This window comes from Pogona vitticeps, chromosome 4 (assembly GCF_051106095.1).
Source record: "Pogona vitticeps strain Pit_001003342236 chromosome 4, PviZW2.1, whole genome shotgun sequence".
NCBI lineage: Eukaryota > Metazoa > Chordata > Lepidosauria > Squamata > Agamidae > Pogona > Pogona vitticeps.
Genome location: NC_135786.1, coordinates 159,718,126 through 159,745,594, shown reverse-complemented (window position 1 = coordinate 159,745,594; position 27,469 = coordinate 159,718,126). Strand labels below are relative to the sequence as shown.

The 27,469-nt window shown below is 41.5% G+C and overlaps 1 protein-coding gene and 1 long non-coding RNA gene across 14 annotated transcripts in view; both read left to right on the top strand.

Annotated features, from left to right (window-relative positions):
• Positions 1-19,242, top strand: part of LOC144589211 (uncharacterized) — an 86,573-nt gene extending 67,331 nt beyond the window's left edge. For 6 of the 9 annotated variants that reach the window (XR_013545180.1, XR_013545184.1, XR_013545187.1 and 3 more), the window contains 2 exons: positions 14,292-14,401; positions 19,108-19,228. This is a non-coding gene — a long non-coding RNA (uncharacterized LOC144589211). Of the gene's footprint in view, positions 1-14,291; positions 14,402-17,350; positions 17,419-19,107 lie in introns of all 9 variants that reach the window. The other 3 variants (XR_013545183.1, XR_013545185.1, XR_013545179.1) reach the window with 2 other exon arrangements.
• Positions 19,243-20,056: 814 nt separating this feature from the next.
• The window catches only part of RREB1 (ras responsive element binding protein 1), a 66,036-nt gene continuing 58,623 nt past the window's right edge, over positions 20,057-27,469 (top strand). For 4 of the 5 annotated variants that reach the window (XM_072998595.2, XM_072998592.2, XM_078393423.1 and 1 more), the window contains exons 1-2: positions 20,057-20,523; positions 27,256-27,345. In XM_072998595.2, the coding sequence (XP_072854696.2) occupies positions 20,410-20,523; positions 27,256-27,345 (204 nt within the window). In that variant the 5' untranslated portion in view covers positions 20,057-20,409. The remainder of the gene's footprint in view (positions 20,524-27,255; positions 27,346-27,469) is intronic. The other variant, XM_078393424.1, reaches the window with a different exon arrangement.

Genomic DNA, 27,469 nt, shown 5'->3' with positions numbered 1-27,469 from the left:
AGGGTACACCACCACAGTCCATTCTAGGGGGTCGTACCCTCGCCCTTTTCCTCCGGACACAAAAGGATCAGGCAACAATCCCCCTCCCAGTTGTAAATTGGGAAAATCCCTTATGATACTCGACGCTTCTCCTGAGAAGAGCATGGGCTCAGTTTGGACCCCTCTCTCTCTCTGAACCTTCCCAATTCTCCATTGGTTGTCAGTCTGAAAACGCGCGCTTTCACTCTCCTTTGTCCTCCCACATAATGAGGTCTAGCTCCACCCCTTCCTCGTCCGCTAGACACACTTCCGTAGACTTTCCAGTCTCTCCTTCTGTTGGCTCTATTTCAATTAATATACCCTTCACGCAACTACTTCCTTCTACGATGTTTTCTTTCACAGAGGACGGCGCACTTTTCTCCACTCCTTTACACATGCAGAATTTGGTGTTTAAATTCAAAAACATTTTTTAAAAATATTCTTATTCCTGGTTTTGTTCCTGTGTCTCCATGTCCATTTTAAATCTCTTTGAGCAAACTTGCTTTTCTGTCCCCATTTTTGATCAATAAAATGGCAGTTTAGCATCTGGAGAGAATGAGGGATCCAGCGACAGCAACTTGAATTCTTTGCAGCTTCTGCCGTAGTGAAGTTGACAGGCAGCGGACTTGCTTGTTGCTCCTTGTTTCCTAATTTAGACATTGATCCCATGAAGGGAGGCTGGTGGCCTTGGCTTAATTCTTTGTAGGTACATTCTGCCATCTGTTTGCAGCCGTTAAGATTCTCTGACTACTTTCCCATGTCATACGGAGGATTCTGTGCGAGGATGACGTCCTCATCTTTCCCCCATGTTTTTTCCTGTCTTTTAGCACCTTGTAATGTCAGCTTCCCAAAGAGGTGACTGGTTCAGTTGACTGCCCATTCACGCATACCCTTTATGTTTAGTCATTGGGAGTTTAAGAGGAAGAAAACTTACAAAAAACTTAATTGCTTGGTCATTCAAGATCTAGAGTGATATAGTTTGCAGTCTTCCCTGAGCCTGGTACTCATGGCATGACTTTGGGCCAGTCGCTATTTCTTAGTCTACCTCATCAGATTGTTGTGAGGACGGGTAAACTTAACATTGTTGTGATGAAGGGTAAATTGACATCAGTGGCCTTGAACATTTCGGGAAAGATGTGAAATACATGTAACGCCTAAAGTGAAAATAAAAAGTTGTTTCAGGTGATAACTGTTTAAACGCCTGGCCAAGAAGCGAGTTTTTCTATATGTAATATTGTTAGTGTTAAAATAATCTGGGACAATATATTAAGTATTAGTGTTTGAGGGAGCTGAAGCTGTTGTTGGTCTCTTGGTCACAACGCTGCAGTACCTTGATCAGAGAAAGACTGGGAAAAATGGAGCAAGCCCCTCTTCTGCTGCAGACTGGCTCTTTTCTGACCTCAAGCTGTCCTTGAAAAACATAAGAGGAGGATTTCAGGGAACAGGGCACTATTCACCAAAGTTGTTTTCAGGAGGTGGAACAAAACAATCTTCCAAGCCTGATGCTTTCTTTCTTGGATGTGTGGTACTGCAGCTCTTCAACGTACTCATTTACCCAGCATGACCAACTGCTGTGTTTTCTGGGGACAGTGAGAGTTGTGGCTCAACACATCTGAAAGAGCATCAGGTTGGAGACAGCTGGAAGGGACTGAGTTGGAGTCAAATCTCTTTCGATTCTGCAATTCTTTAACGTTTTACTCCCCTCTGGAGAGCAGGAATAATGCATTGCATTTTCACAGGATTCAACATGAATGGTATTAGCTGCGGATATAATTGAAATGTTGCCTTTGCCTTTATATGTTAGAAGCAGAACGTCTGTAATTCTGCTCAGTAATGTGGGTGGGTCACAGCTCCAGGGCTCAACCAAAACATTTTGCTGCCTGAGGGAGAGCAACAAATAATGCCCCTGTCTCCCATCATCCCCTAGGCCAGTCAGGTTATTCTGGAATCTGAGGCAGAAAATCCTGCAAATTTCTTTCCTTATTCCTGAGGGCAATAGAGGCAAAACCAACAATAATAATTTTTCTAAAATAAAGGCCTCTACATTGTACTCCTGCTGATGACACTTAGAGGAGATTCACTTTCCTGTGCTGCTTGAAGTCGTGGAGGGTGTGGGAATGATCTGTACTGTTGTGGTGATCTTTGGAGGGTATGACGAAAACACAAAGAAGGCCCTTGCTTATTTTTCTAGCCTCAAGGTGGAAAGAAAAGCAGCAGCTGGCTTCTTGAGCCATGTTCAGTCAGCGAGCTTTGAATTACCTGGCTGCCACGCTCTCAAATTAGCCCCAATCCCTTCCTCTGCGTAAGTGGTTTGATCACTCCTTGCAATAGATCCCAAAAGCCTTCCTGCGTTCACTAGTACAGCTGTGAAGAACCTACCAGCTTCATTTCTAAGCTAACCTCTGAGCAGAAGGTTATCCCTGACATTGTGTTGAGGAGCCACATAGGCCGCTCCTGTGTATGTCCATGCAGAAATAAATTCCCTAAATCCACGATGCTTTATTTCAAGCAAGAGTGAGATAAGGTGGTAAGTCTTGGGAGCCATGGCTGTTGAGTATACGAGAATTGACTTATTTTCAGGGTAATGGGATTTTAAAGCAGGGAATGCACCCAACCTAACAGGCTGAAAGGATTGGGATGGATTGAGACCTAGGCCAAGAGTCATGAGAGTTAACAGGATGCATGTGTTTTAACCGTGGAGGGAGGCTGTTTCATCTTTTTTATCCATGCCACAGCTGCCCAAGAGCTGGAATTAGGACTACTAACAATTAGACATATTTATGCAATTAGATATAGTTGAGTTTCAATTCTTGTTATTCATTCAGTCATACTGAGATTTAACTGAACTGCTAGTGTTGGGGGTGGGGAGCCCGTTTCCTTCAGATGGTTGTTGGACTGCATCTCCTGTGAGCTCTTAACTTTAGCCTTGTGGCAAAGGATGATGGAAGTGATGGTCCAGCAGCATAGAGGGGGTACAGGATGACCATCCTGGCAACTTTAGGGCTTCCACAGCTCTCTCACATTTTTTAATATAAGGGTGATAACACGGGAAGCTCTGACCTAAGAACTGGAGAAATACGACTCTCTGAATATTGTTGAACCAGATCTCCTGTCACCCGTCACCGGCGCAGCCACTGGTAAAAGATTATAGGAGTTGTAATCCAGCAGATGGGTCCATGTGTTGCTCTTGCCCACAGTTGTATAAAACTGGAAGACAACTTGGCAAGTAATTCAGCAGTCAAAAAATGTGCTCAGCTTACCATTAAAATCAGGGTGTGTTCTTAGCATAGCTTCCTTATGAAGTGTATCTTTTATAAGGTAGAGGCCTATGTTATGCAGAAGCACCAGTCATGGATCCTTTTGAACATTTCAGTGTCTGATGTCTGGGTGGGAGAGTTCCTGTGTTTGACTCGAAGCAGAAGACAAGACTATGAGAGTGATAAGAGGTGGGGGGGGGAAGTTAGCAGAGGGGAGGCATTTGTTTAGGAGGGGCCTAGTCACTAAAGCCCTCAAAGCAAAGAAACCCCTGCTGATAACACAGCTGAAAATAAGGAGGTCTGTTTCTCTCTTGACTTGAGAGGAGTGGCACTTGGTAATAAATGACTATATGGCAGCTGTCTCCCAGCTTCCAGAGTCTGGCAGCAGGACTTAATCCTGTCAGCAGAAGCAGCCAGGGCTGCAAACGGTTGCTTTAAAGCCGAATGCATAGGGACTGCAAAGGTATAGCTTTGGTAACCATCAACCAGAATTCCTGCTCTGAGATGAAGGATGCTTTGAAAGAAAAGAAAAAAAAGTGAAACCTTCTTCCTTACTTAAGGTGTTTTTGTCTTGAAAGAAAATAAACTGTTTTTCCTTACCTTTATTGAAAAGAAGCACATCCATGGTGTGGCCTTTGGAATCAGTGGCAAAACATCTAGGTGGTGTGTGCCCATTTATTTCAAAAATACTTCTGGATTGTTCCTTTTCCCTAAAACTAATGCTGGATTTGACCCAATTTTGAAAATAAGACATTTTTGAGGAGCGTTTATGCTTTAAAATAAAGCATCAAAGCAAAAGGATTCCGTTCCCCCCTTCAGATTAAGATATGGAACTATATGGAGTGTAAAATATAATTGTAAAGGGCTCAGTACAAAATTACACTTAACAAAAGTAAGTGTTATTTGTATCCCCACCACCCAAGATTTCTTAAGAGAGACCTCTTAGCTATAACCCAGCAGAGGAGTTGCATTATGGGATGTGGTATTATTTCTTTCAGGAGACATCATAAATTAGGGGAATAGCAGGAAACAGCAGTAGCGATTTCAAATGTACCATAACAAGCATCTCATCTTTTAACGGCAAAATAAAATTCAACAGTCAGTGAAAATTTTCTGAGGCACGCGATAATGTCATGACCTGCTAGAATCCCATGCTTTTTAAAAGTCAGATTCAGGAGGTTGGACGTAGTTTCCCTAGGGAGAGGTGTGAACTTTCCCTTCATTCTTGTTAGCCCAGTGTCTGTGACTCTCTTGACTGAGTCAAAAATGGGTCACTGATCACTGCCCCATGAGTACCTCCGTGGCTAGCCGTGGGTCAGTTGTTTCCCATTTCTATGCTATTTGTAGCTTTTGAGCGGAAGAGCAGCTCATGTGTTGTTAATTAGGCTGGAGAAGAAGATTTTGGAAACAAAGGTTGGAGAAACTGTACTGCTCAGTGATAGCTTGTAGGGAAGGTGTTAACTACCACTGGGAGGGTTTTCAGTAGAGAAAGCCAGTGGAGGGATTTGTTGCTGAAAAGACAGAAAAATCCTTCAAGTTAGTTAAATTTCATGGTTAGGGCAGCCTTGGAGGGGGGAGAGGGAAAGAGCATCAGTTCCTTGCTTCCTGGGCTGAATCCTGCTGATTAAGGCCTCTTTTTTTCATTCTCAACCCCACACCCACCCACCCCACCCGCTTTCCTCAGTACTGTATAACTGTTTTTCTCTCTTTCTCTGCAAACTGAACCAACAGTTTTGACTGTGGTCAGTCTGTAAAATGTATAAATATCTTTTCAATTGCATTGCAAGGTGTGCTTTCTTCCATGCCTTGAAAGGGAAATGGCTTAAAGCTGACCTGGCAGGTGCACATCTATGTAAATGTTTTCAAACTTTGGTGCAGATATATGTAAAAAGGTTTACGTAGATGTGCACCTGCCAGGTCAGCTTTCCCTTTCAAAGCGCGAAGAAAGCACACCTTGCAATGCAATTGAAAAAAATATTTATACATTTTACTAACTGACCACAGTCAAACTGTTGGTTCTGTTTGCAGAGAAAGAGAGAAAAGCAAAACGTGCAATGAAGTTGAAAAGAGTAAAATTATTTTAAACAATTTTTACGCTCTTTCTAATTTGTAATTTTTAAATTTTACAAAATACAAGATACAAACTAAAAATAAAATAACTGTGCTCCCCAGCACCATTGGGACAATTTTAATGTGCTTACTGCCCCATTTCTCTCCTGTATTGCTTGCCAGGCGCATAAGCTGGGGTTGTGAAGGGAGATCCCCTGCTTTCACTCCCAGTTAACAGGTGCAAGTAGCAAATGCCCACAGAGAGTTCTGACATCATTGGATTGTAGCTTTTCCTTCATCAGGGCATTACGGCTTCTCTGGTTTCCACTATGCCTTAATAAGAACAGCCAGGCTGATTGTCCTCTGCCTGCTAATCATGTTGCATGTCTAGGGATTTGCATGACCAATTGATGGGGTACAGAATTTGGTACCTGAAAACAGTAATTGCGGTAGACTTTGTAATTATCCTGCCTACTGCAGTCCCAGATTATCTGTTCAGAGCCTGGGCTGAATTTCTTTCTAAGGGTCAGCTGTAACAAGCTGTATTGTGATAATATGTGTACACTTTTGCTTCTTGTTCGTGGGCTCTGTGGATGCACACAATTGGGTTGTTCAGCACATGCGCAGGACCTCTTGGAAGTTTCTAGAGCTTCATGTGATTAGTAGGACGTTCCCCTGTGGAGCACATGCTCTGCCTGCCAGAAGTGCCCTCAGTTCCTTTTAGTCGCCGCTTAGTTTGGACCTGTTTTGGAACGCTAGAGCGATTGCACAATCGCTAAGATCATTCTATTACTGAGATAATTCATTTATTTTCTCTTACAATCATCTCTTTTGTTGGACTTTCCCCTGTGAGTTATCCGCTGCCCTTTGGAATTTGAATTTATTCCCTTCCTTTTTCTTCTTCCCACGTTCTCGCCCCCCACGCCACTTCTCCTTCCCCCTTTCCCTAGACATTTATGGCCCCTCCAGGGCCCTTCAAGCGGTGCATGCTCTGCACGAATAAGATCCCGCTTACCGACGGTCACAATCATTGCCTTTTCTGCCTCGGGGAACAACATAAAACACACTCTTGTCCTGATTGTAAGAAGCTCACAAAACCCACTCTGAAATTAAGATTACAAAGTCTTCGTTCGTACCTTTGGGAGAAATCTCTTAATCCGACCACTATGGACATGACGATGTCTCCAACTCCACGTCCAGAGTGTTGAGAACTCCTCGCCTGATATTTATTTATTTACAAGATTTTTTTAGCCGCGCCATTACCAGTGGTCTCTGAGTACCGTACAACACTATCAAAACTTTAAAAACATTAAAACCATTAAAAATAGGCACTATTATAATAATATCCTATATTAAAACAATCATTAAAACATTAATATCAAGCCCAACGACCCCTTCACCTCGACAAAAACAGCATTCGAAATCAACTTCGTAACCAAGCTCAATGTCCATGTCGAAGACTCCAAATCATCCAGATGAGTCCTTTAAGAAAAAGAAAGATAAGGCTAAACTTAAGAAGACCGAAAAGCCTACGAAATCAACTCAAATAGATCCACTCCAATGGGTACTTCCATCACCAATCCTTGAAGGGTCATCTAGAGATGCCCAGTGTTCCATCTCGGATAGAGATGAACCAAATTTACCACCAGCTGAGGCTGCAGTTTCTATTGCTAGCCTTTCACTGAGCACTGGCCTATCTCCGGCTGATGTTCATTCCAGCCCGGCCCATTCAAGCTCTAGATCACCAGGGCGAGCAATGCCTACTCAGGTTTCTGGCTCGGAGTCATCTCATCAGTCTCTCCAAAAACACTCAGAGAAGAGATGACATCTTTCTCCAGTCCACTATGACCCTCCACACAGGGAGTTATATTATTATCCTGAACCATCTCGATACCCAGCCAGAGATGAACATGGGGATCAGTACCATCACTACGACCCCTACTATCCCAGAGACCTGACCGAGCATGTCTATTAGGATGAACCGAAGAGAGTAAGATATGCCTATCCACCTTGGTATTTGCCTTCTGTGTCGCCTTCACCACCATGGCATCGACACTGTTCGTCTACAATATATATCATACATCGACTCACCATTTATTGATCCCCATGAATTCAGCTCTTAAGTGCGCTCTTCCTCCACTAGATACTCACTCTCAATCTAAACAAACCAAGCACTCTTCCAGACAATCTCGACACCATACATCTCTCCATGTCACCACCTCGTATACAGGACCTCCTCCCCCCCCCCCTGATATTGACCATCATCCTGTACCAAACATACCTCCGATACAGCAACTGCCTACATCTTTGTTAACTTCGATATCGGCAACTGAACCACCACACCGATCATCATCTTCTGAATCCTCTCTTTCTATCCAAGATTCAACCTCTGGTATCTCTCAAGAATCACCCTCTAATTTGCCTACTCCCTCTTCTGATGTGGGTGAGAACCATCCTCCCTCCCCTTCAGAGGATTTCACATCTTATTCTCAACTAGTAATGCAAATGGCAAAATTTCTTCAACTCAATATTGAAGAACCACCACCATAATCCGCAGTGCCACCATGGCCCTTTCTACCTTAATCAACCGTTAATTCTACCTACGTTGTTTCCATCTTCTTCTTCACCTCTCGAGCGCATGCTTCACATGCTTGATGTAAGACACTCCTTGGCCTTCTACATTGATAGAACTAAATCATTCAGAAAATACCAAGACTTTTTCTGTGTTTTCATGGCCCCCATAAGGGTACTCCAGCTTCGCCTCAAACTATCTCTTTCTGGATTTTTCAGACCATTTCATTGGCCTACGAGCTAACAGGCAAAACAATGCCTGAACACTTTAAAGCTCATTATACCAGAGCGCTGTCAACTTCTGCTGCCTTCCAGCATGGAATAGAACTTCCTCACATCTGCCGTGCAGCTACATGGTCTACTTTGTCGACCTTTGTGAGACATTACCATCTTGATGTCTGGGCAAAAAATGATGCTGCTTTTGGCAGAGTTGTTTTGACCTCCGTTCTACAGTGATGTCCCATCATCCGGTAAGTGAGCTTGTCAGTCACCCAATTGTGTGCATTCACATAGGCCACAAAGAAGAAAGAGAGGTTACCTACCTGTAACCCTGGTTCTTCTAGTGTTCCTCTGTGAATCCACACATCCCGCCCATCCTCCCCTCTGTCCATCACGTTGTCTTTTTTAATACAGTTCTTTGACAGTGGCGGACTCTTACAGGAACTGAGGGGACTTCTGGCAGGCAGAGCATGCGCTCCACGGGGGCACATCCTACTAATCACATGTCTTTAAGCTCTAGAAACTTCCAGGAGGTCCTGTGCATGCACAGAACAACCCAATTGTGTGGATTCACAGAGGACCACTAGAAGAACCATGGTTACAGGTAGGTAACCTCTCTTTTCTACTGCTGCTGTCAACTGGCAACTTTTCCACTAGAGTTCATACTCTTCCAATTGTGTCAACTACACTGCAGTAGGCTTACATCCTGCATTTTAAAAACAATCTTCGAGATGGAGATAGAGGCCTTCAAGTTATGGTTTGCTTTACGGATGTGGAAAATAGAGTTCTCTTTGTCTCGTTCTCTCTTTCACATCTTACTGAGGAGGGGGAATCTGTTCCATATTTTAAAATATCAGATGGAACTCTTCTGTGGCTTCAAGTTAAGGCAATTACAGCAGCCTTGACATTAGTGGGTTTTTAAAACAAATTTTTAAAATTTTTCATACAAATTTCTAGAATTGTTGTAAGTTACGTAGAACAAAACTGAGATCACCAACTGGATTAGCTGTGCTTAGATTTAAAAAAAAAGAAATATTTTGCAAGGGGGTTGATGGTTAAAAGGGGAAGAAAGTAAATTGTGTGCATAGTCAGACTTTTTCTTCATCCATGATGACTAGAATCTTTGTGATATGTTTGAACAATTGAGTTCCTCAGGAAGCTGTGTTCTTTACAGTGTCTGCACAGTATACTTGGAGATGCAGAGAACATCATTCTAACGCGCGCGCGCACACACACACACACAGTTCTAAATGTCCTGGTGACAGTGGCATGAGCTCAGGGTTGAAAATAATTTGCTAACCATGATAACCTTTTGTAGCACAGCAGTGCAGCTTGGCCTGTGACACCTCACGCTTGGCATGGCTCCCCCATTTCCCTGTAATCCTGCCTTTGACTTTAACCTCTGTTTCCCTTTGCCTTAACCACTGAAGTCACCAGAGCTGAGTGGCTGAAGCAGCTGCCGTTCCCTCCTTATTACTTGTTTGTTTGCCACCATAGCTCCCAAGACGCCATTCTACACAACTGCCGATGAATCCAGATAGATGAGAACTGGCTGTGGTGAGGGCAAGGGGCTCTGTAGTGGTTTCAAGGTCTAGAATAGCAGTTTAAAAAATTTTGTCCCTAGAAATTCCGTTCAGCAAGGCTGAAACCCTCACTATATGAGGTAGTTGCGGAAGGTATTAATTACTTGTAGTCCGACATATCTGGAGATGAGGGAAATCTAGTGTGAAATAAGGATGTAAAGGCCCAGGTCAAGGACAGTTCATTTCTTTGTAACTTTTCAAAAACCTGCTTTTATCACCCTGTTGTTTTGTGTTAGGTAACTATTCAGTAATCAAATGTGGTACGACATTGAAAAAATACTAATTTACTTGCAACCATTATAAGGGAATGCATGATTTGAGTAAATTACCTCTTTACCGAGATGTGTGCTTTGCAAATGGCGAAGTTCCTAAAAGTATCTCCATTGCAGTGTTAATGAATGAGATCCTATCTAAAATTTCTCAGGTTTGGAATATTGCCATATATCTTACAGCATTACCCTATTTCCCAGCTAACGAATATTGCAGCTCATGCCTATCTTGAAACGAGAAGTTGAAATGTATAAGTTGCCAGCATAGAAACTTGAGTTGAAGCCTTGAAAATCCATTCCTAAACATTTAATTAGCCTGAAAGTCTTTGAGACTCAAGTAAAGCAGCGTCTTTCAGGTCTAATTGTGAGAACTGTTTTCAGACAAGATTGCATGGTGCTTTGCAGATGACTTAGTTAAAGAGGGTTCTGGGCAAAGGTGTATGCAGTTACACCAAGAGAGCATCTAATACTGTATGTAATATTCAGAGTGGCTATAGGGAAAACAGATCCCCATACATGGCCCCACTTGTTCCCCCATAGAGTACAGTGTAAGGAACTGAATGGGAAAGAAGGTCTACTGTAAACAAGCCAAACAACAACTTCAGCTGTGCATCTTAGATAAACTGAGGATGTCAAAAACTCAACCTAAACCTTATCGGTGCGACACTGCCTGTTTGATCAAAATCCAACCATCTTAAATATATTTCCTTTTGCTGATTTGCTTGTGGAAACAACCTGGCAAATCTTCTGCATTCACATTGAACAGTCTTTAGCAAAATATCAGAAATTGGGATTATGGCAGCAGTTAATTTGATGCTAGCCAAACAGATCTCTGCCTTGCAAATTTACATACTCGTTAATGGTGCTCCATGGAATAGAGTGATAGTCACTATCCAAATTCCTGCTGCTTAAATCTTGTTGCAGTAAATCACACTAGAGTAGGCTCATTGAATCACTAGGGATTTGGAAAGTCAACTCTGTAAATTCCATTGATTCAAATGGGCCTACTCTAGCTGTGACTTACTGTGCTAAAGTATGTCACAGTTAAAGTAGGCCCATTTGAATCAATGGAATTTACAGAGAGAAGTTAACTCTGCAAATGCCCATTGATTTAATAAGCCTACTGTAGTGTAATTTACTACACAGAGAAACAGGATTTTGGACACTGAGTCATCTCTCTCTCTCTTTTTAATAGAAAGGTTGGTATGCAAGAAATATCTGATGCAAATATTCCTCTGGGTTCCAGTCCCTTGGTGTGACATTGACATGATGGGATGGAACTCTGAAAAGCATCTTTCCTCTCATATGGGGAATTCCAGCCAAAAATTGAATTATCTTACCCACCCAGGAACTCCTTTCTGCCTTGTAAAAAGGTTTCTTTATGCTATTTGTGGGATATTTGTTAGCTAACCTAACAAATAGTGCGATCTCAACCTGATGTTCTAAAAAACCTTGCTGCCCTCCAGATGTGTGTTGGCCAGTCACTCCCACCCTGATAACTGGAGAAGATAGAAATGGTACCAGACGCATCTAAAGAGCACTGCTTGGAGGAGGCTGTATCTCTCCCAAGGTTGCAAACAATAAAGGTCTATTTGAACTGTTCTCAGCTACAAGTTCTCATGTTTCCCAATTGTTCCCAAGTTTCTCTAAACCTAAGATGTCAGAAACACTGCCTAAACTCTTATCAATGCAATGAAGTTTTTCCTACACGAAGGGAATTAGAGTCCCTCCCATTTCCATGCCTATGAGGGTAGGCTGCTATTGCTCAGCCTGTTGCCTCACAGCCCGTATTGTTCAATCAGCTGTCGGGCTTATCTTGTCTGCTAAGAGAATTCCAGAAGACAAGGGTTTGGTCTCTTTCAATAGCCTTTTCAGAATGTGTCCAGGCAAAATAGAAATGAAGATTTGTCCCACCCACCCCTAAAGAGGTGATTCCTCCCCCTCTTCAAGAGTGCAGTTGTTGGCTATGCGAGATAGCAGTTTTCCATCACTTCAGGCCATAACATACAGACATTTAAAACTTAAAGCAGTTTAACTGTCTTTTGTTATGTTAATAGGAACTTTGTTGTTTGACTTTAAATCATTTGCAGGCTATCTTTTTCATACTGAAGAGTCAAACAGGACTTGATCAGTTAGTATTCAATTTAAAAATAGCAAGGGCTGAGGTGATGCTCTGTGATGTTTCTTAGGCAGAAGTTTAATATTCTTTCATCTCATCATCCTTTTGCCCTGAAGCTCTGGGAAAGCTGTCATTCCTTCCAGCCTTGCAGCTTCTAGGTCTTCACTGACCTCTGAATTCCAGAGATGCAGTGCAGTGGCTGATTTCTTTAGCCTCCCATGAATTGAGCTGGTTGTGAAGTTATAAAGTCAATGAAAAATATTTTGGGAATTAGAGGCTTGCATTCTGCTGATGCAAAATGAACATAGTAAGTACCAGGCACAGGCATTTCTCAATCTTTTGGCTTGGGACCTCAGATTTTTGTTTTTCTCATACTGTAAAGGCTGTCCAAAAACTCTGAGCCTCCTCTTTTGCTGCTAGACTTTAATAGGGCAAGCTTGTGCACATGTATTTGGAAGCATGCTTCCTCTGAGCTCAGTGGGGCTTGCTTCCATGTAATTGGATACAGTATAGGGTTTCAGCCATAGTTTCCACGGCATGGATCTTTCTAGTTATGCTTCCCCCCCCCCCAATGAAACCCAGTGAACCAGGCAAGATACATCTAGAGCCTCAGGCAGTTGCTGCCTTTGCACATCCTGCAGGCTTGTTTCTTTCTTTCTTTTAATAATGTATTTATTTATTGTCATCACATAACAACCATAAACAACACTTATAAAAAAAACAGCCATAGGGGAAAAGAAGACACACAGAGAAAACAAACGAACAAACAAAACAACAAAAACAAGACCAAAAAAAAGTACTGTGTTTCCCCAAAAATAAGACCAGGCCTGTATTAAATTTTGCTCCAAAAAAACACATTAGGGCTTATTTTCGGGGAATGTTTTATTTTTTAATGTACAACAATCTACATTTATTCAAATACAGGAACTGGAACATGGTCATAATTCTCCAAACCCCGAATTTTGGCCTGAATTTCTTGTGACTGAAGTGGTGGCGGTGGCGGTGATGTTGGCATTAAGGGCCCCAACACGAACTGGCCTCAAAACCCCTTCTGCTGCAGGACCAGATGGTTTCTGTCTCGTTTCAGGAATACATTTTCTTGTTGAAGTTGGCAGGGGAGGGAGAAGTATGGATCCCGCTGGCCCATACAGACAACGAAATGGAGTCAATCTCAGTTGCTGCACAATGAGTCCCTAGCAGAGGGTGGGGTTTCACTTAACTAGGGTTTGTTTTTGGAGTAGGTGTAGGGCTTATATTATGAGCATCTTGAAAAATCATACTAGGGCTTATTTTCAGGTGAGGTGTTGTTTTTGGGGAAACAGGGTACATAACGTAGTGGTTACAAAAATACAGTATAATCTTGTCTCTATGGCTGTGTCACAGTACTAAAATCCATTACAAATGCTATATTCTCTGCTCGTACTTGTTTCTGGACCCAATCATAGGACATTTTCCAGTTTTCTTTAACATATCACGTAACACTTCTGAAAGACTATCCATTTCCTGCAGGCTCGTTTCTAAGAACTCTTCCATCTTTTCCTTAGAAATGTTTCTAACCCTCATAGATATATGTGAATAAAAAGTAACTTGTATGCAAATAAGATGGAAATAGGGAAATTTATATTTTTAGTTCTCATGATTTTTAAATCTGTAGCTGAAATCCAGTAGTAATTGGGAAGTAGAACAGCTCTGTTCAATCAGTAGAACTTACAGAGGATCAGACTCGCCAGATCTTTACTGAACCAGTGGGTCTGCTCTAGTTGCCACTGGATTTCACCCCTATTTATTTTGCTTTTCAAGCTGACAATTACAGGTCAAGTGCTTTGTAGGAAGATAAAATACGACTTCTTAGAACTGAGTCTATGAATTCTGCATCCAGCTAAAGAGGTGTTTTTTTTTCCCAGTGACCTTTGGGTTTGAATGAGAATTCAGTCCTCTCTCCTCAAGAATCCATGCTTTATTTATTTCTTTGTGTTAAAAATTTAATCCTGCACATTTGTCTCCTCTACCCCTTCCCAAAAAGCCCAAGGCAACCTTTGTGGCTCCTCCACTGTTCCCTCACAACAGCTCTTTGAGGTAGTCTTGGCTTGAGATGCGTCAAACCCAAAGCCACCCAGCAATCAGAGGCCTCAGGAGTGTATTGCACTTTAAAAATACAATTAGTTGGTGGTGAGCATTAAGGCAGTCTTGCTTTTCTCTCTTCTAGGTGGTTTTGTGCTGGTCCTGCCATCTCTGCTGACACGGACGTGACCCACTCCTCTGTGCACAAGCTACACCAGCATCTCAGAAGCCAAGAGCAAATCCACAGTATTAAAGGTTAGTTGTGATTAAAATGGTTTCTTATCCCACCATCCTACTTTTCAGGATTATCAGTGAAGCACAGATGGAACTACTTCTGCTTTTTGATCAACAGGACTTGTGGAACCGAGCTTGGAAAAATAATTTTGGGGCTTGAAATGCATCTTGTAGCATCCCCTACTCAAGGTGATCAAATTTTTTTTGTCCTGTTTCCAAATTCTGATATGGAGCAAATACATTATTTTGAGTATCTACTTGCCTAGGCAGGAATTCCTAGTAGTAAGAAGAATTTGACTTGGCAGAGCACTCAGGAACCCTTCTTTTACATGGAAAGATTTCCTTTTTCTGTAGGTCATCAGATATGTCACCAATAAAAAACAGAAATGTTATGGGTAGGTGTGCTAATCAGTCTTTTTGTGGGCTTAAAGCTTTTATGGATGGGCTTCTAAGACAGTATAATTGTTGTAAGCTGCCCAGAGACCTTTGGGTAGAGTGGGCGGCATATAAATTAAATAAATAAAAATAAAAATAAATAAATAAATAAGCAAATAACTGGATTTTTTCACCAGTGCTCTTCAGGTCTTAACATGGTGCTCCATCCCACAAAATGCAGTGGTACATCCTAGCACTGTTTATTTTTGCTTGTCATATCAGTTGTCTTTCTTATCCTTGCGTACCTCCTGACTTAATGCCTGAAGCACAAAAAACTTGTAAAGCCTTCAGCATATGTTAAATAGCTGGAAGTTAAATTATTTTTATAGAACAATAGAATCCTGTTGTGCTGTTACCATGACTTGGCCAGGCAATATTGCAAACATTGGACTGATAGATGAGTAGCTTCTGGACAGTGGTAAATGTGAGGCTTTGACATAAATCTCTTGCTTCTCTTTCTGTAATATTTTCTACCTGGCATGGAATGTTGAGTGGCACATGAGCTTTGAATTGGTGATCTACATCGTTCCGAAGGTGGTTCTTGGCCTACGCGATGTTAAATTTTTTTCAGAAACACGTGCATGGTGGTGACACAGAGGTCTTTCTGTGACACAAGAAAGGAAGCTGAAGTCTTCTTGGAGAAAATTATCTGGAATTCTGTACACCTTACTTGTGGGCACTTCTGAGATTGTCTAGCAGGTGTTATCCTCACACACCTATCTTTGTAGACTGTGCTTTAAAAAAATAACCACCATCACTCCACCCAAATATGACTAAGATGTTGGATTATGTATTTAGCTCTAAATTCTGTGTGGAATCACAAAAGATAGATAGAACCACGAACACACCCTTCTTTGGCAATGAGATCTGTGTCCTTAGAAGCTGTTGGGGGCAGCTGGCAAGAGGTTATCCTGGTATCTGGTGGATCTGGTGTTCTGAAAACAACCTAAGATACTCCCTGACATCTGGCTGCTGTTTCTCTTTCTGTGGTTTTGCATCATCATCAGAGCTGATGACTGCCACATAGCAATCGGACTCATACAAGGGTTTATTTTTACCATTATTGCAAGTTGATGGGATCTAAATCCCCATGCTGTACACTCAGTAGATCAGTTTTTTTAGATCAGACCAGAACACTAGACCTTAAACAAATTTGTTAGGAAGCAGGGAAATTTGCTTGATGTGGGATTGATTTCTAGTCAGTTCAGTTCTCGGATATGAATGTAAAGTCTTGGTGATTTGCTGAGCTATGTAAGCCCAAGCATTGCCTACGTTTCTTCAGAGGTAGGACCCACACTGTTAACAGGGGTTTCCTTGTGCATGCTGGTCATAGCAAGTGTGCTGATAAAGACTGCACCTTGGAAATAGTTCAGCTATCACAAGGAAAGCCAAAATGTGAGTTACACTTTTCTCAGCCTCCTTTGCCTCTCATGTTCCTTCTTAAGTGACATCTTGAAACACTGGGACACATTTGAGGGTCTTGGATCTTTCTGGGTTTACACAGTACAAAACAAGTGAGGGAAGTAACTGTACCATCCTTTACGCAAAGTAATTGCAAAGTAAGAGCCTCCTGTGTCTCTTGTTCTCTCAACCCCACCACCCAACTTCAGAACCCAGGTAGAACATTAAATCTTTCTTTTTCTGGCCTGATTAGTGTAGACTTCAGGCTTTTGACACCATTACTTGGCAAAAGGGGTAGAGAAGCAGGATTGTTGAAAGAAGAACAATAGGTACTTTTGTCCTGTGAGCCTCAGGTGATTTTTGATCTGCCCCTTTGCAGCCTGTGTTTGTTTTTCTCTTCCTACCTGTTCCGAAAGGGAAAGCTTATGCATATAGGCTGTCTGAACAAATGCCTGTCTATCCACAGTGTAAACCTCTATCAGAAAAAAACCCACCTTTGGTGGGTGTGCCTACCCCCTTTTTCTCTTTCTTTCTGTAGCAGCTTTCTGAACTCAACAGCATCTTGAACTGCAGAGGGAAAGAGTGAAAGCAACAGAATGTGGGGTTTTCTTACATTTATACATAGACACGTAATGCTTTAATATGTAGTAGGTGAGATCAAGGTTGTCATCATATGTACACTTGCCAATAAATCCTATTGCACTGAATTTAGATCTATATAGGATTAATTAATGAATGAATAGTGTGCAACCTGGTTTCCATTATACAGTTTTCCATCCTTTAAAAACAGCAAATGGGAAGCAACAAACTTTTGCTGCATTTTTTTATTTCCTCATAAGCACATCTCTCTCTCTCTCTCTCTCTCTCTCTCTCTCTCTCTCTGTGTGTGTGTGTGTGTATTGGCTTTTGACTGACTATTGTGGCCATGCTTCAGGGCTGGCCTTTGTTAAAAGCCAGCTGCTCCTTCTCAGCCTGTAGTTTCTTATGACTTGTTTCTGTTTATGTCTGTATCAGATCATTCCCCTAGATTGCCAGGATCAAACTGGAAAAGCTGGATCATTGCTGTGAACTTCAATCCTTGATAATGGTTCTTTTTTTTCCTTGTCCCTGGTCCATTTCTTGGCAATGCAACAGGCCATTCTCTGTGTAGCTTTCATCAGAAGTACATGAATGTCCTGGGAACTCACTCCTTGAGGGCAAAGGTCAGTTTCCTCAGGGAAGCATTTCATGAGAATATAGCTTTTTTTTAAAAAAAAAATGGGAATTTCTTCAGTATTGTTAATTTTCTGAACACATTCTAAGTGGCAGACGATGTTGGTGGAGGTGTGAAAGACTTTCAAGCACTTGAGCACAAAATTTTCCATGCAGCTGGCCTGAGGCCTCCAAAAGATAGTCTTACACCAAAGGTTGTTATAGGTGAACTTTGCGTGCCACCGTTCCACATGAGGCTTTTCCTCTGTACTTATTAAAAATGTGTGCCAGCTGCTCAAAACTAGTGATTATGAAAATGTGCAGGAGCCTAGAGTATGTTGTCTATCATTCAATGCTTCCGTTCACTTTTTTGCCAGTTGCTGCATGGACAGGTGTGGTGGTAACTCCATGTGGTAAATTTGCTTCACTTTTTCCTCAGTGAGACAGATGGTGGAAGATTTGAAGGGGCTTTAGGGAAAGTTTAGGTGGGTTCCCCATGCCCAATCCCAAAGAGTATGGGGGAATGCATAATTCCCAGAATCTCTTATTTATCATGGCCATTGTCTGTGTTTCGAGAGACAATATGGTATAAGTGCATAAGAGTATCAGACTAGGATTCAAGTCTCACCCCTGAGGTTCCATAGCAACTCACTGGGGTTTGACAGTGGACATCTCAAATACTTTGAAAACCATATTAAGGTTGCCATAAATCAGATGTGATTTGACATGACGTACAGTTTGTGCTTTTAAGCATACAGATTATGCTTTGCCGAGCTCCATACAGCTATCCTTCTATATTTTCTTTATGAATTCATTAACATTTTTTTAAAAATGGTGACAGTAAAAAAGTATGTGACTTTCATTTATTGAAACTCCTTGTTAAGAATCTTTATTTTGCTAACATCCTTTTCTTAAAGATATGTTTTTCATCTCATTCTTCTCTTTCTGTTCTCCATCCTGTCCTTGATGTTGTCTTACACTTATCCATTTGGAGATCAGGGCAATGAGTCACGCATAAGAATTTGTCTGAAAAACGGGAATGAAAGTAATATGTTGTTGAGGGAAAAATTGTTCTGATACACTGAAGGGAGAGTTACATTTTCAGTGAGTGGCCTGATAACGTGGAGTGCTGATTATAGTAAATATTCTTGTTGGTAAAACTTAGATCTTTCAGCTTGTGGACCAAATTCAGTTTCAGAGATGAAAGGAAGGGGCATTCCATGGGACCAGAATGGAAACAGAAACAAAAAAAAAACTGAGTTAAAAAAATTAAAGTTGTTACTGCCAATTTTATTTCGAAGCTGTTAACTGCCAGTTACCAAGTTTTAGGGGAGACCCGTCAGTGACTTACAATGGGGGAAGAGTTTGGTGTAAACCATGGACAACCAACAGAAAATGATGTCATTGGGAAGGAGATGTAACTGCCAGTGGAAACCCAGAGGGCAGGTTTGGGATCCCAAGATCCATTGATTTAGCTCAAGGGCTACCTCTGATTTAGAGGCATCTCAGGTTTCTTCATAGCTTGTTGTGAGGTGTCTGGTCTCTTCAGTGTATTATTGTGTGGTAGTGGGAGGGTTGGATGAAAACTTCCATGGTTTTATAATTATTAGGCTGCAAAATATTGTGTATGAAATCATCTTAACACTGCTGCTGCAAGTGTTAAAATCTCCTAATCTTCTCCACTTTTCCTCTTTGTCCAGTGTTTACAGGTGCTGCTGAGGAAAAGGCTCTGGATCTAGATGGTGCTAGACCTATAATATTGAAGCAGGAATCAAGAAAGAGAAGCCTTGCAGAACAGTGTCAAGGAAGGACAAAATGAAGGTAATTAGTTCAACTGGACTGCCTGGTTGAAGATTAAAACTGTCCTTTAAATACTTACATTAATGTTCATGTATGCCTGTATAGGTAACTGATATTAAATAATATCAGGCAGAATTAAAGAATTCTGTGGGTAATCTTCATGGAACCTTTTTTCTTCACACGTAACAGCTGGCAGTTCTATACCAGTTACTGACTTAAGAGTGAAGATTTGTAGGTGTTTCGTATTTAAAGTACCCGAGTCTTGTAAAAGTGAGCAACCATGGAGGTGTTCTTATGTAGAATTACTGAAGCCCACTTTATGCATTGGTAGGCACTTCAGAACTAAAAGCAAGGTTTATATATTTGGCATTCCATGCAATAGCTGTAGTGTATGTTTGTGCCCATGTAACTGGCTATCCTGTGGACTAGCTGATTGCATGGTATGGACCAATGTCCATGGTCTTCAAGAAGTTGTGAAACTGGAGTGAAACTCCCTACAGGCTGAGACTGACCTGGGTGAATCATACCTTACGGAAACAGGTTTCAGGGACAGCCATGCTTTTGTCTAACATTTCATTTGGAACTGGAGGTGAGCTGCGGCTGCCCTGCTGTTAGCCAGGCCTGGAGGTGACTGCTGGTAGCAACACATGTGGCTGGGGGAAGCCCTGTCACACCAGTTCCTCCTGACCTCTGTTTGTTCACCTGTTTTGGAAAGTAGTGCTATATATGCCACACAGCCTGTCCTGAGCCTCAGGGGGATGCAGAACATTATTCTGTAATCCTTTTTGAAGTATAATTGCCCCAGCAGTTAATTTCTGACGTGGAACCAGGAGAAAGAACCAGCTTACCTTTTCTTTTGTTGTTTTAGGCAGCAAAATCTCTCTCTCTCTCTCTCTTTCTTTCTTTCTTTCTTTCTTTCCTGTCTAGCCTTGAATGTGAGGGTACAATATGAATAGCATATGTGCTTTATGCATCTCACTCTGTTTCCCATCAGCTGTGTTATCCAGATCTTAATGGATTTGAGATGAGACTTAATACTTCCATGCACAAGTCAGATTCTTCATCTCAGAAGTTCATCACTGAATGTTTTTGCTTTTGTTTACAATTCCAGAGAACAAACTCAAAAGCATAAGCAGTTTTACAGCAGCCAAGGGTTCCTGAACTGTTCTGAAGATATAGATTTGTCTTTCACTAACACCACAATGGCAGCCGTCATGAATTTGGGAAAGATAGCTGAAAATGGCACTGCAGCAACTCCTAACGTCAAATCCCCATCAAAATCTCTTGCTCCTAATCGGATTGGCAGGAGAAACCAGGTAAAGAGTGAACCATTTTAAATATATAGAGAGAGGAGTACTATTATCACATGAAGACCCCTTCCCTGTAAATTTTGTTGTGAACCCATACATTATGGCCAATATGGAATCTTTAATTTTAAGTACAATTAAGTGACAACCTATACAGCCCCTTTCTCCTAGACTGGAACAGACCAGACTTCTCCTGAACATGTGCCTTTACATTTAAAAACAATATTTTGCAAACAGGAAGTAGATGGCTGTATTCAGTGGTGTTGTATAATTAAGCCAAGGTATAGAGTACACAATTCAGACCAGTTACATTGACGTGAGGAGAAAATCCGACAGATTCTTCTCCATGACAGTAAAAAAGCAAGAACAGATCAAATACTGAGCAATTGGCTGCCCTTTTTTTAAAAAAACCCACTCACCCACCCCCAAACTATAATATCTAAAATCTGGTGCCTGAAGTGGTTGCCTTATTCTGTCTGATGATAGGATCAGTTCTGACTGGCAAAATTGTTGGTTGTGTTTGTGACAGCTGCTGGAAGATACATCTGTGTGTCTCCCTAAGTCATTTGTTTCTATCTGGAAGGCTGCAGATGCCATGTTTCTGTTTTTAGAAACATTTATGAAATCATTTCATTTGCCTTGTGGGCAAGAAAACTTTGGACCAAGTGGGCTTTTGAACCAGTAAAGTACATCTCTGAATATTTAGGAATCTGTGTACACATACATACTCTTACTCACAATTCTTTAAAATACAATTCCTTTTGCTGCTTCTGCTTCAATCAAGAAGGCTGAGCAGTTGGATAAGCTGAATACTGTCTTCCTCTTTCTTTTTGCTTACTAAACTCTGCTTCCTCTACTGCCTGCATGTGGCTCCCACATGTTAGTTCTACTTCCCTTATGCAGGAAGATGAGGCGCTGTTATAAGCAAGTGACTGGGCCTCTTGACATCTGTCCTCTCTATCCAGCTTTCATGGGATGTTGCTGTCAGTTCAGCACATCTCTGAATACTTGGGGAAAACATAGTGTCACCATATGCTTCTCAATAGCTAAGAATAAAATACTGAAGACTACCAAGAGGCCTGTTAAGTCTACCTGTCCTGATGGCTCTTCAGAATCGGAAGATCAAGGAAAAAAAATTGAGATACCCATTTCAAACATTTCAGGCGTTCTTCCCTGCCTCCTTACATTTGTAAGGCTTTCAGATCTGCTCTGAAGTTGTTTATTTGGTAAGAACCGGGAACAATATCTGGTTAATTTGCTGCCATTGTTTTTGTAAATGAACCCTGCAGTTCTCAGGGAGTGTTTTAAAGAGTTTGCAACAGGACCTGAGTTCCTCGGGAAATGAGTGTGACTTGGCTTCTCATCACTGGCTTAAGGCCAGGACATAGTTGGATGACAAGAAATTTTAGATCCTGCAGGATGAAATCAAAGTGTACCTTAAGGCATACTCTGATGAATGTAGCATTAGGATACATATTCCATTGGTCACTCATTTAGATTGCTGTAGGTAAGATAAAATCCATTTTAGAACTGGACGGGAAAGAAAAGCCTGTTGCATACTGTGCTCTGTTAGGAAAGCATGAGGGAGTGGGTGGGTTTGGCTGGGTAGTGTGTAGCTTTTGCTTCGAGCCACTGACCTTTTAATTCCACCAGCCGTTTCACTGGGCATTAGATCAAGAGAGTAAATGTGACAGGATTAAGAGGGATACTTGCACTATAAAAATAAATAAATAAATCAGGGATGGCAGCCAAGAGTTCTTTCCTGGTTGGTCAGCATAGAGATTGGCCACAATTGGGTTGCCTTATTCTCCTATTCAAGCTTGTCCCATGAAATCTTGCCAAATGTGGGCAGGTGGGCTAGAGATGATTCCTTTGATTTTCATGGTGTTAAACTGCAAAGCAACTATAAGTAGGCACAATATGGCTACCAAACAGCAGGCACCTCAGTGACATTTTCAAGATTTTCAGGATTTGCATTGAGATTTAAAAATTGTCTGCCAGATTCATACATACATCGAACATCATACATTGAGTTGCACAGACCTATACCTGGTGGCTTTACCAGGGCTGTCCTGTTAGCCACAATAGGAAATGGAATCTGAATTTTCACAAGCAATGTATCTTAGAATACTAGGTGTGGGACACAAAATAAGAGAGGGCAGGTGCTTGTAAACTATGGATTGTGAGAAGTGTAGCTTCCTATGTGTGGTTGAGCTTTGGCTCCATCAGCCCCCTCCATGGGAACTTTTCTTAGCAATATCTGGAAGGCTACAAATGCCATGTTTCTGTGTTTAGAAACATTTGTGAAATCATTTCATTTGCCTTGTGGGCAAGAGAACTTTGGACCAAGTGGGCTTTTGAACCAGTGCAGTACATCTCTGAATATTTAGGAATCTGTGTCTATAGAATTCTAACTTTGAGACAGTTAAATACTGAACCAATTGATTATTGATCGTTTTCAAAGAAACCATTGATCCTTCTCAAATATAATTTTCTTAAGAGGGGGGTGTAGATTTTTTTAAAAGTATATGTGTGTGTTACCAGGGGGATTTAAAATACCATAACATTTGCTTCCCTCCCCTAAATCAGTGCCCACAAAGAGGGGACAGGCTCATCAGCACTTGGAGAAGTTACTTTTTAAAAAACAACAATTCCCAGAATCTCCCAGTCAGCATGCCTGTTGGCCATATTGGCCAGGAGACTCTAGGCGTTTCTGTCCAAAAAGTTAGCTTTTAAAAGACCTTTTTCTTAAATGAAATGGGAAGGGAAGTCTGATTGTAGAACTCCCTGGGAGGTTTAAACACCAACAGGGCAATGTGAGGTCACTTTAACAAAAGCCAGAGGTGTTATCAAATTAGTTGCTAATTTTGTCTCTTAACTGGAGGAAGTATGCTTCCCTGGTCAGCAGAGCTCCTGTCTTGCAATAGACTGCTGTGCCTCTGAATTCTCCAGCTGAGTTGCTTTTACAGAGGCTGTGCTAAATAGTGTTTTACACAGTTCCCCCTCTTAGCTACTCTGGATATTGTTTGTTGTTATGGTTTGCAGTGTCCTCTAGACCCCGAGCCGAGTGTCTAGAAGATGGCATTCAATTGGGCTAATGTTAAACCTGAAGGCTCCTGCTAATCACCTCTGGCTGAGTTGCCTTGTGTGTTTTGCCCCTTATTTTCAAGACAAGGAATCATTATCCTTTGTTAATTTGTTGATTTCAAAGGAGCAAATGCCAGAAAGCAAGAGTTCCAGACAATCAGTGGCATTGCACAGTGTGATAGTCTCCCTTCAAGCAATGAGAATACAGTCTGATTTCACGGAAAAGCCCTGAGGATTAAATGTTTAAATGGTCAGCACAGCTGCAAGGATTTTCCTCCCTAAGTGTTTGCCCAGCTCTGAGGCAACATTCAACGTGGCTGCAGTAAAACTTGATCTGAAGGTTATTCTGGAAATTGGCTAGATAGGAGAGGTCCTTGGGAAGAACTCTTATGTAGGAGACATCATGTATTTGTTTGGGAGTATGTGTGTGCTTGCTTACGTGTGTTGCAGAAAAAGTAAATCCCTTCCCTGCTTCTCTTATTATCTGCCATCTTGCACATAGTTGTGAGGTAGCCTTTTCAAAAGCAAGGCAAAGGACAACACTTCACACACTGCATCGCCAACTTGGCAAATTCATTTGTGCAGGAAATTGTAAAGGCTGGTGGTGGGAATGGAAGAAAGGAAGCTAGATTGATAGCAGCTGCTAGCAAAACTTGGAAGAGTTGCTTTCTATACTGCACTACCCAAATATCCAACCCAGCCATCCCCTAACTATGCTAGCTGGGGAATTCTGGGAGTAGTAGTTCAGCAAATTAATATTTCCATTCTTTGAATTGCAAGAGATGAACACTGTCAATAGGCAAAATACTGGATGGAGAATGGGCTCCTTAGGTTCTCTCTGCAATCAAAGTGTTTCGCTTTGTCCTTGTAACTATGTTTTAAACCCATTGGTGATGCTGTTGGTGTTCAAGGCATTTTAAATTTTCTGAGAAATTTAGAGAATTGATTTTCTTATTATTTTGTGTGGTTATATTCATCCATCAGTTCTATAGAGTTTCTTGGCTTTCAGTGAAGCCAAAAAAAAGTAGGTAGAGACCAATACAATACTTACCAGCTAGGTCACATCCCCATGATCCATACGATGTCTTAAAGTGTATCTCTGAACTCAGTGTCATGCCATAGCTTGCTTCTGTGCAAATTGGAGGTCAGTTCTGTGCAATTTATATAGGGTCTACAAAGTGGTAGATTTCTAGGCTGATCTTAAAGATTTGGGCCAAGAAATATGAGGGAGAAAGAGAGTTGTTAATAAAGTGGAATAATCTATCAAACTTTCTTCCCCTCCACCCCCTGCATCTAATAGCTGATGTAAATGTTTACAGTGGGATTATAGTCCACCTGGAATTAAAATCAGTTGAACTCATTGATATTGGTTTCTTACAAAGTTGGGTGGTTCCAGTCCTGCACAACTTATGTCTTGAGGGTGGTGGAGTCCTTAAAGGTTGGACAGGATCTGTGTGAGACTTCGGGAGAATTATGAAGCTGAATTTCAAGCCATTTTCAAACCATAGGGCATGTGCGGTTTGGAAACCATGAAGCATTTGAAGTGAATCGGTGAGGCACAGTAAAAAAAGCTGACCTTTGCTTTGGAATAGTGTGTTTAATTCATGCTGACTGTTTAAAAACAATGGACAAAGGAAGACAATTTAACTTGGTTCTACCTGAGAGTTCCTTTCTGTCCTTTGTCTGGAAGCTGGTGTCTGACGCGGTATCTCAAGGGCAAGTTTTGAAGGGGAAAAACTCCACACTCACGTAGGATGATGTTCTTTACTTACATGGCAATAAGTACTTCTGATTTCTGATTGCAGTTGTGTCTGCAGTTGTCCGGTTTGAATAACAAAATCGCTTCTCCACCAGTTATTACCTACTAGGTCTCTATTCTCCCCCCCCCCCCTTTTATCCATGCCCCCACCCAGGACATAAGGATTTTTTAAAGCCTTTTATTTCAGCTTTTAACAACACGGGTCAATCTCGGGAAAGAAGTAGAGGATATTTCAAAGAGAAAGGTTGCAATCAAGAGTTTTGAAATGTTATTTTATTCCCCCCCCCGAACTCCTAGCCAGTATGGTGGATGATCAGGCTGGCTGGGGAGTTCTGGGACCTGTAGTCTCCCCAAAAGTAACATTCCAAGTTCTAAAGTACCTCTCAGGTTGGTATGCTTCTGTTCCTCAGACCTAGCCTTTAATGCTGGCTAAAACAGTCATGGAGCCCTGCTTGCTTCCATGTCATGCACGTGTGATCCAGCACCTACAATGAAATGAGAGGGATGACTTGTTCCTGTCAAGTATCTTGGGGGCAGGATAAACTCCTGTTTTGAAGAGGGGCTTGCTAAGGGGGAGTCTGCTGTTATTGCAAAGATCCTAGCCAAAGTATAATTGGGGAAGTTGCAGACTTTCCATTTTTTTCAGCTGACTAAGGGAATATTTCTCTTCCTTGTAGTATAATGTATTATTTTCCCCCTCCCCTTTGGTGGTTTCCTCTATATTCACAGCTTGTCCTAGCCATAAGGCTTAGAATGTACAGCGTTTCCTTTCTGTCTGTAGCGCCCCCTTTCTAATTTGGGGTTCTTTGGAAGCTTGTAGGAAGATCAGGAATGATGCCTACTGTTTCTTGCACTCTAGATGTTCCTCTGCAGTGCACAGTTGTAGAGAATGTTGATGCCTTTCCTGGGCCACATGTTCGGCATGTTTCTGCGAAGTGCTGATGCCCTCTGTGTAGTTACTCCCCTTCCTTGAAAGCTCCCAGACAATCATCTGCAATATACTGGGGTTTTTCCGCAGGCAAACCAAGGTGGAAATCAGTGTTCTTACCTAGAGAAAACATGAAAACACTGCCGTGTATTGTTCACCCTCGCAAATTCTGTAATATATTTAGGCATCATATTCTACACATAGGGAGGCTGAGATGTACAGTACCATGTTGCTTGATCAGGTTCCATCTGAGACTAATATGCAGGTTGTGGAGAATGTATATCTGGAGATGTTTTTCTCCATTTATGTAACAGTACATTATCAACCAATGAAGGTGTATGATGGGAGAAGCAGGATGGACAAGAGGAAGTGTTTTTTTTCATGGCACACATAGTTAAACTTTGTTTTGTTACCACAAGATGTGGTAATAGCTACCAGCTAAGCTTTTGAAAGAGAATTAGGCATCTTCAGGGATGGTAAGGCCTTAATCAAAGACAGCAGGACAGTATTGTTACACTTATATTTTCATTGTGGTCCTCATGGGACCCTCTGGTTAGCCAATGTGGGAAAATAGGATGCTGGAGCAGATAGGCTGTGCTGTATGTTACACTATTTCCTTCCTTCCTTCCTTCCTTCCTTCCTTCCTTCCTTCCTTCCTTCCTTCCTTCCTTCCTTCCTTCCTTCCTTCCTTCCAGCTTGTTCTATGCTGGAAGCTGTAGGCATACAAATTAACTTTTCTGTCCAGAACCAGCATTCTGGTGGCTGGATTTAGAGTATGTTTTCAAACTTGGACCCACGCCCACCCTGCTTTGAAAAAAAAAGTCATCTATACATTTAAATTGAGCTGTAGGCAAATTCTTTGCATGAATCTCAGAAAGGTGAAAATCTTAAGTGTACTGTGAAGAAGTGTTTGGTTTTGAATGTTTTGTCTTCTTTAAAAAAACATTTTATTGTTCTTTTTAAATAGGAAACAAAAGATGACAAGTCTTCCTATACCTGTCCTCTGTGTGAAAAGGTTTGCACTACCCAACATCACCTGACTATGCACATTCGCCAGGTAAGGTCATCATTTTCAAAACTCACACTGAGGATGTCTTTCTGCTTAGGAAACCAGTAACTAAGATTCAAATAAAATAGATTAGTATCCCAGTACAATTTTGCTTAGTTCAGTTGTGATTTTG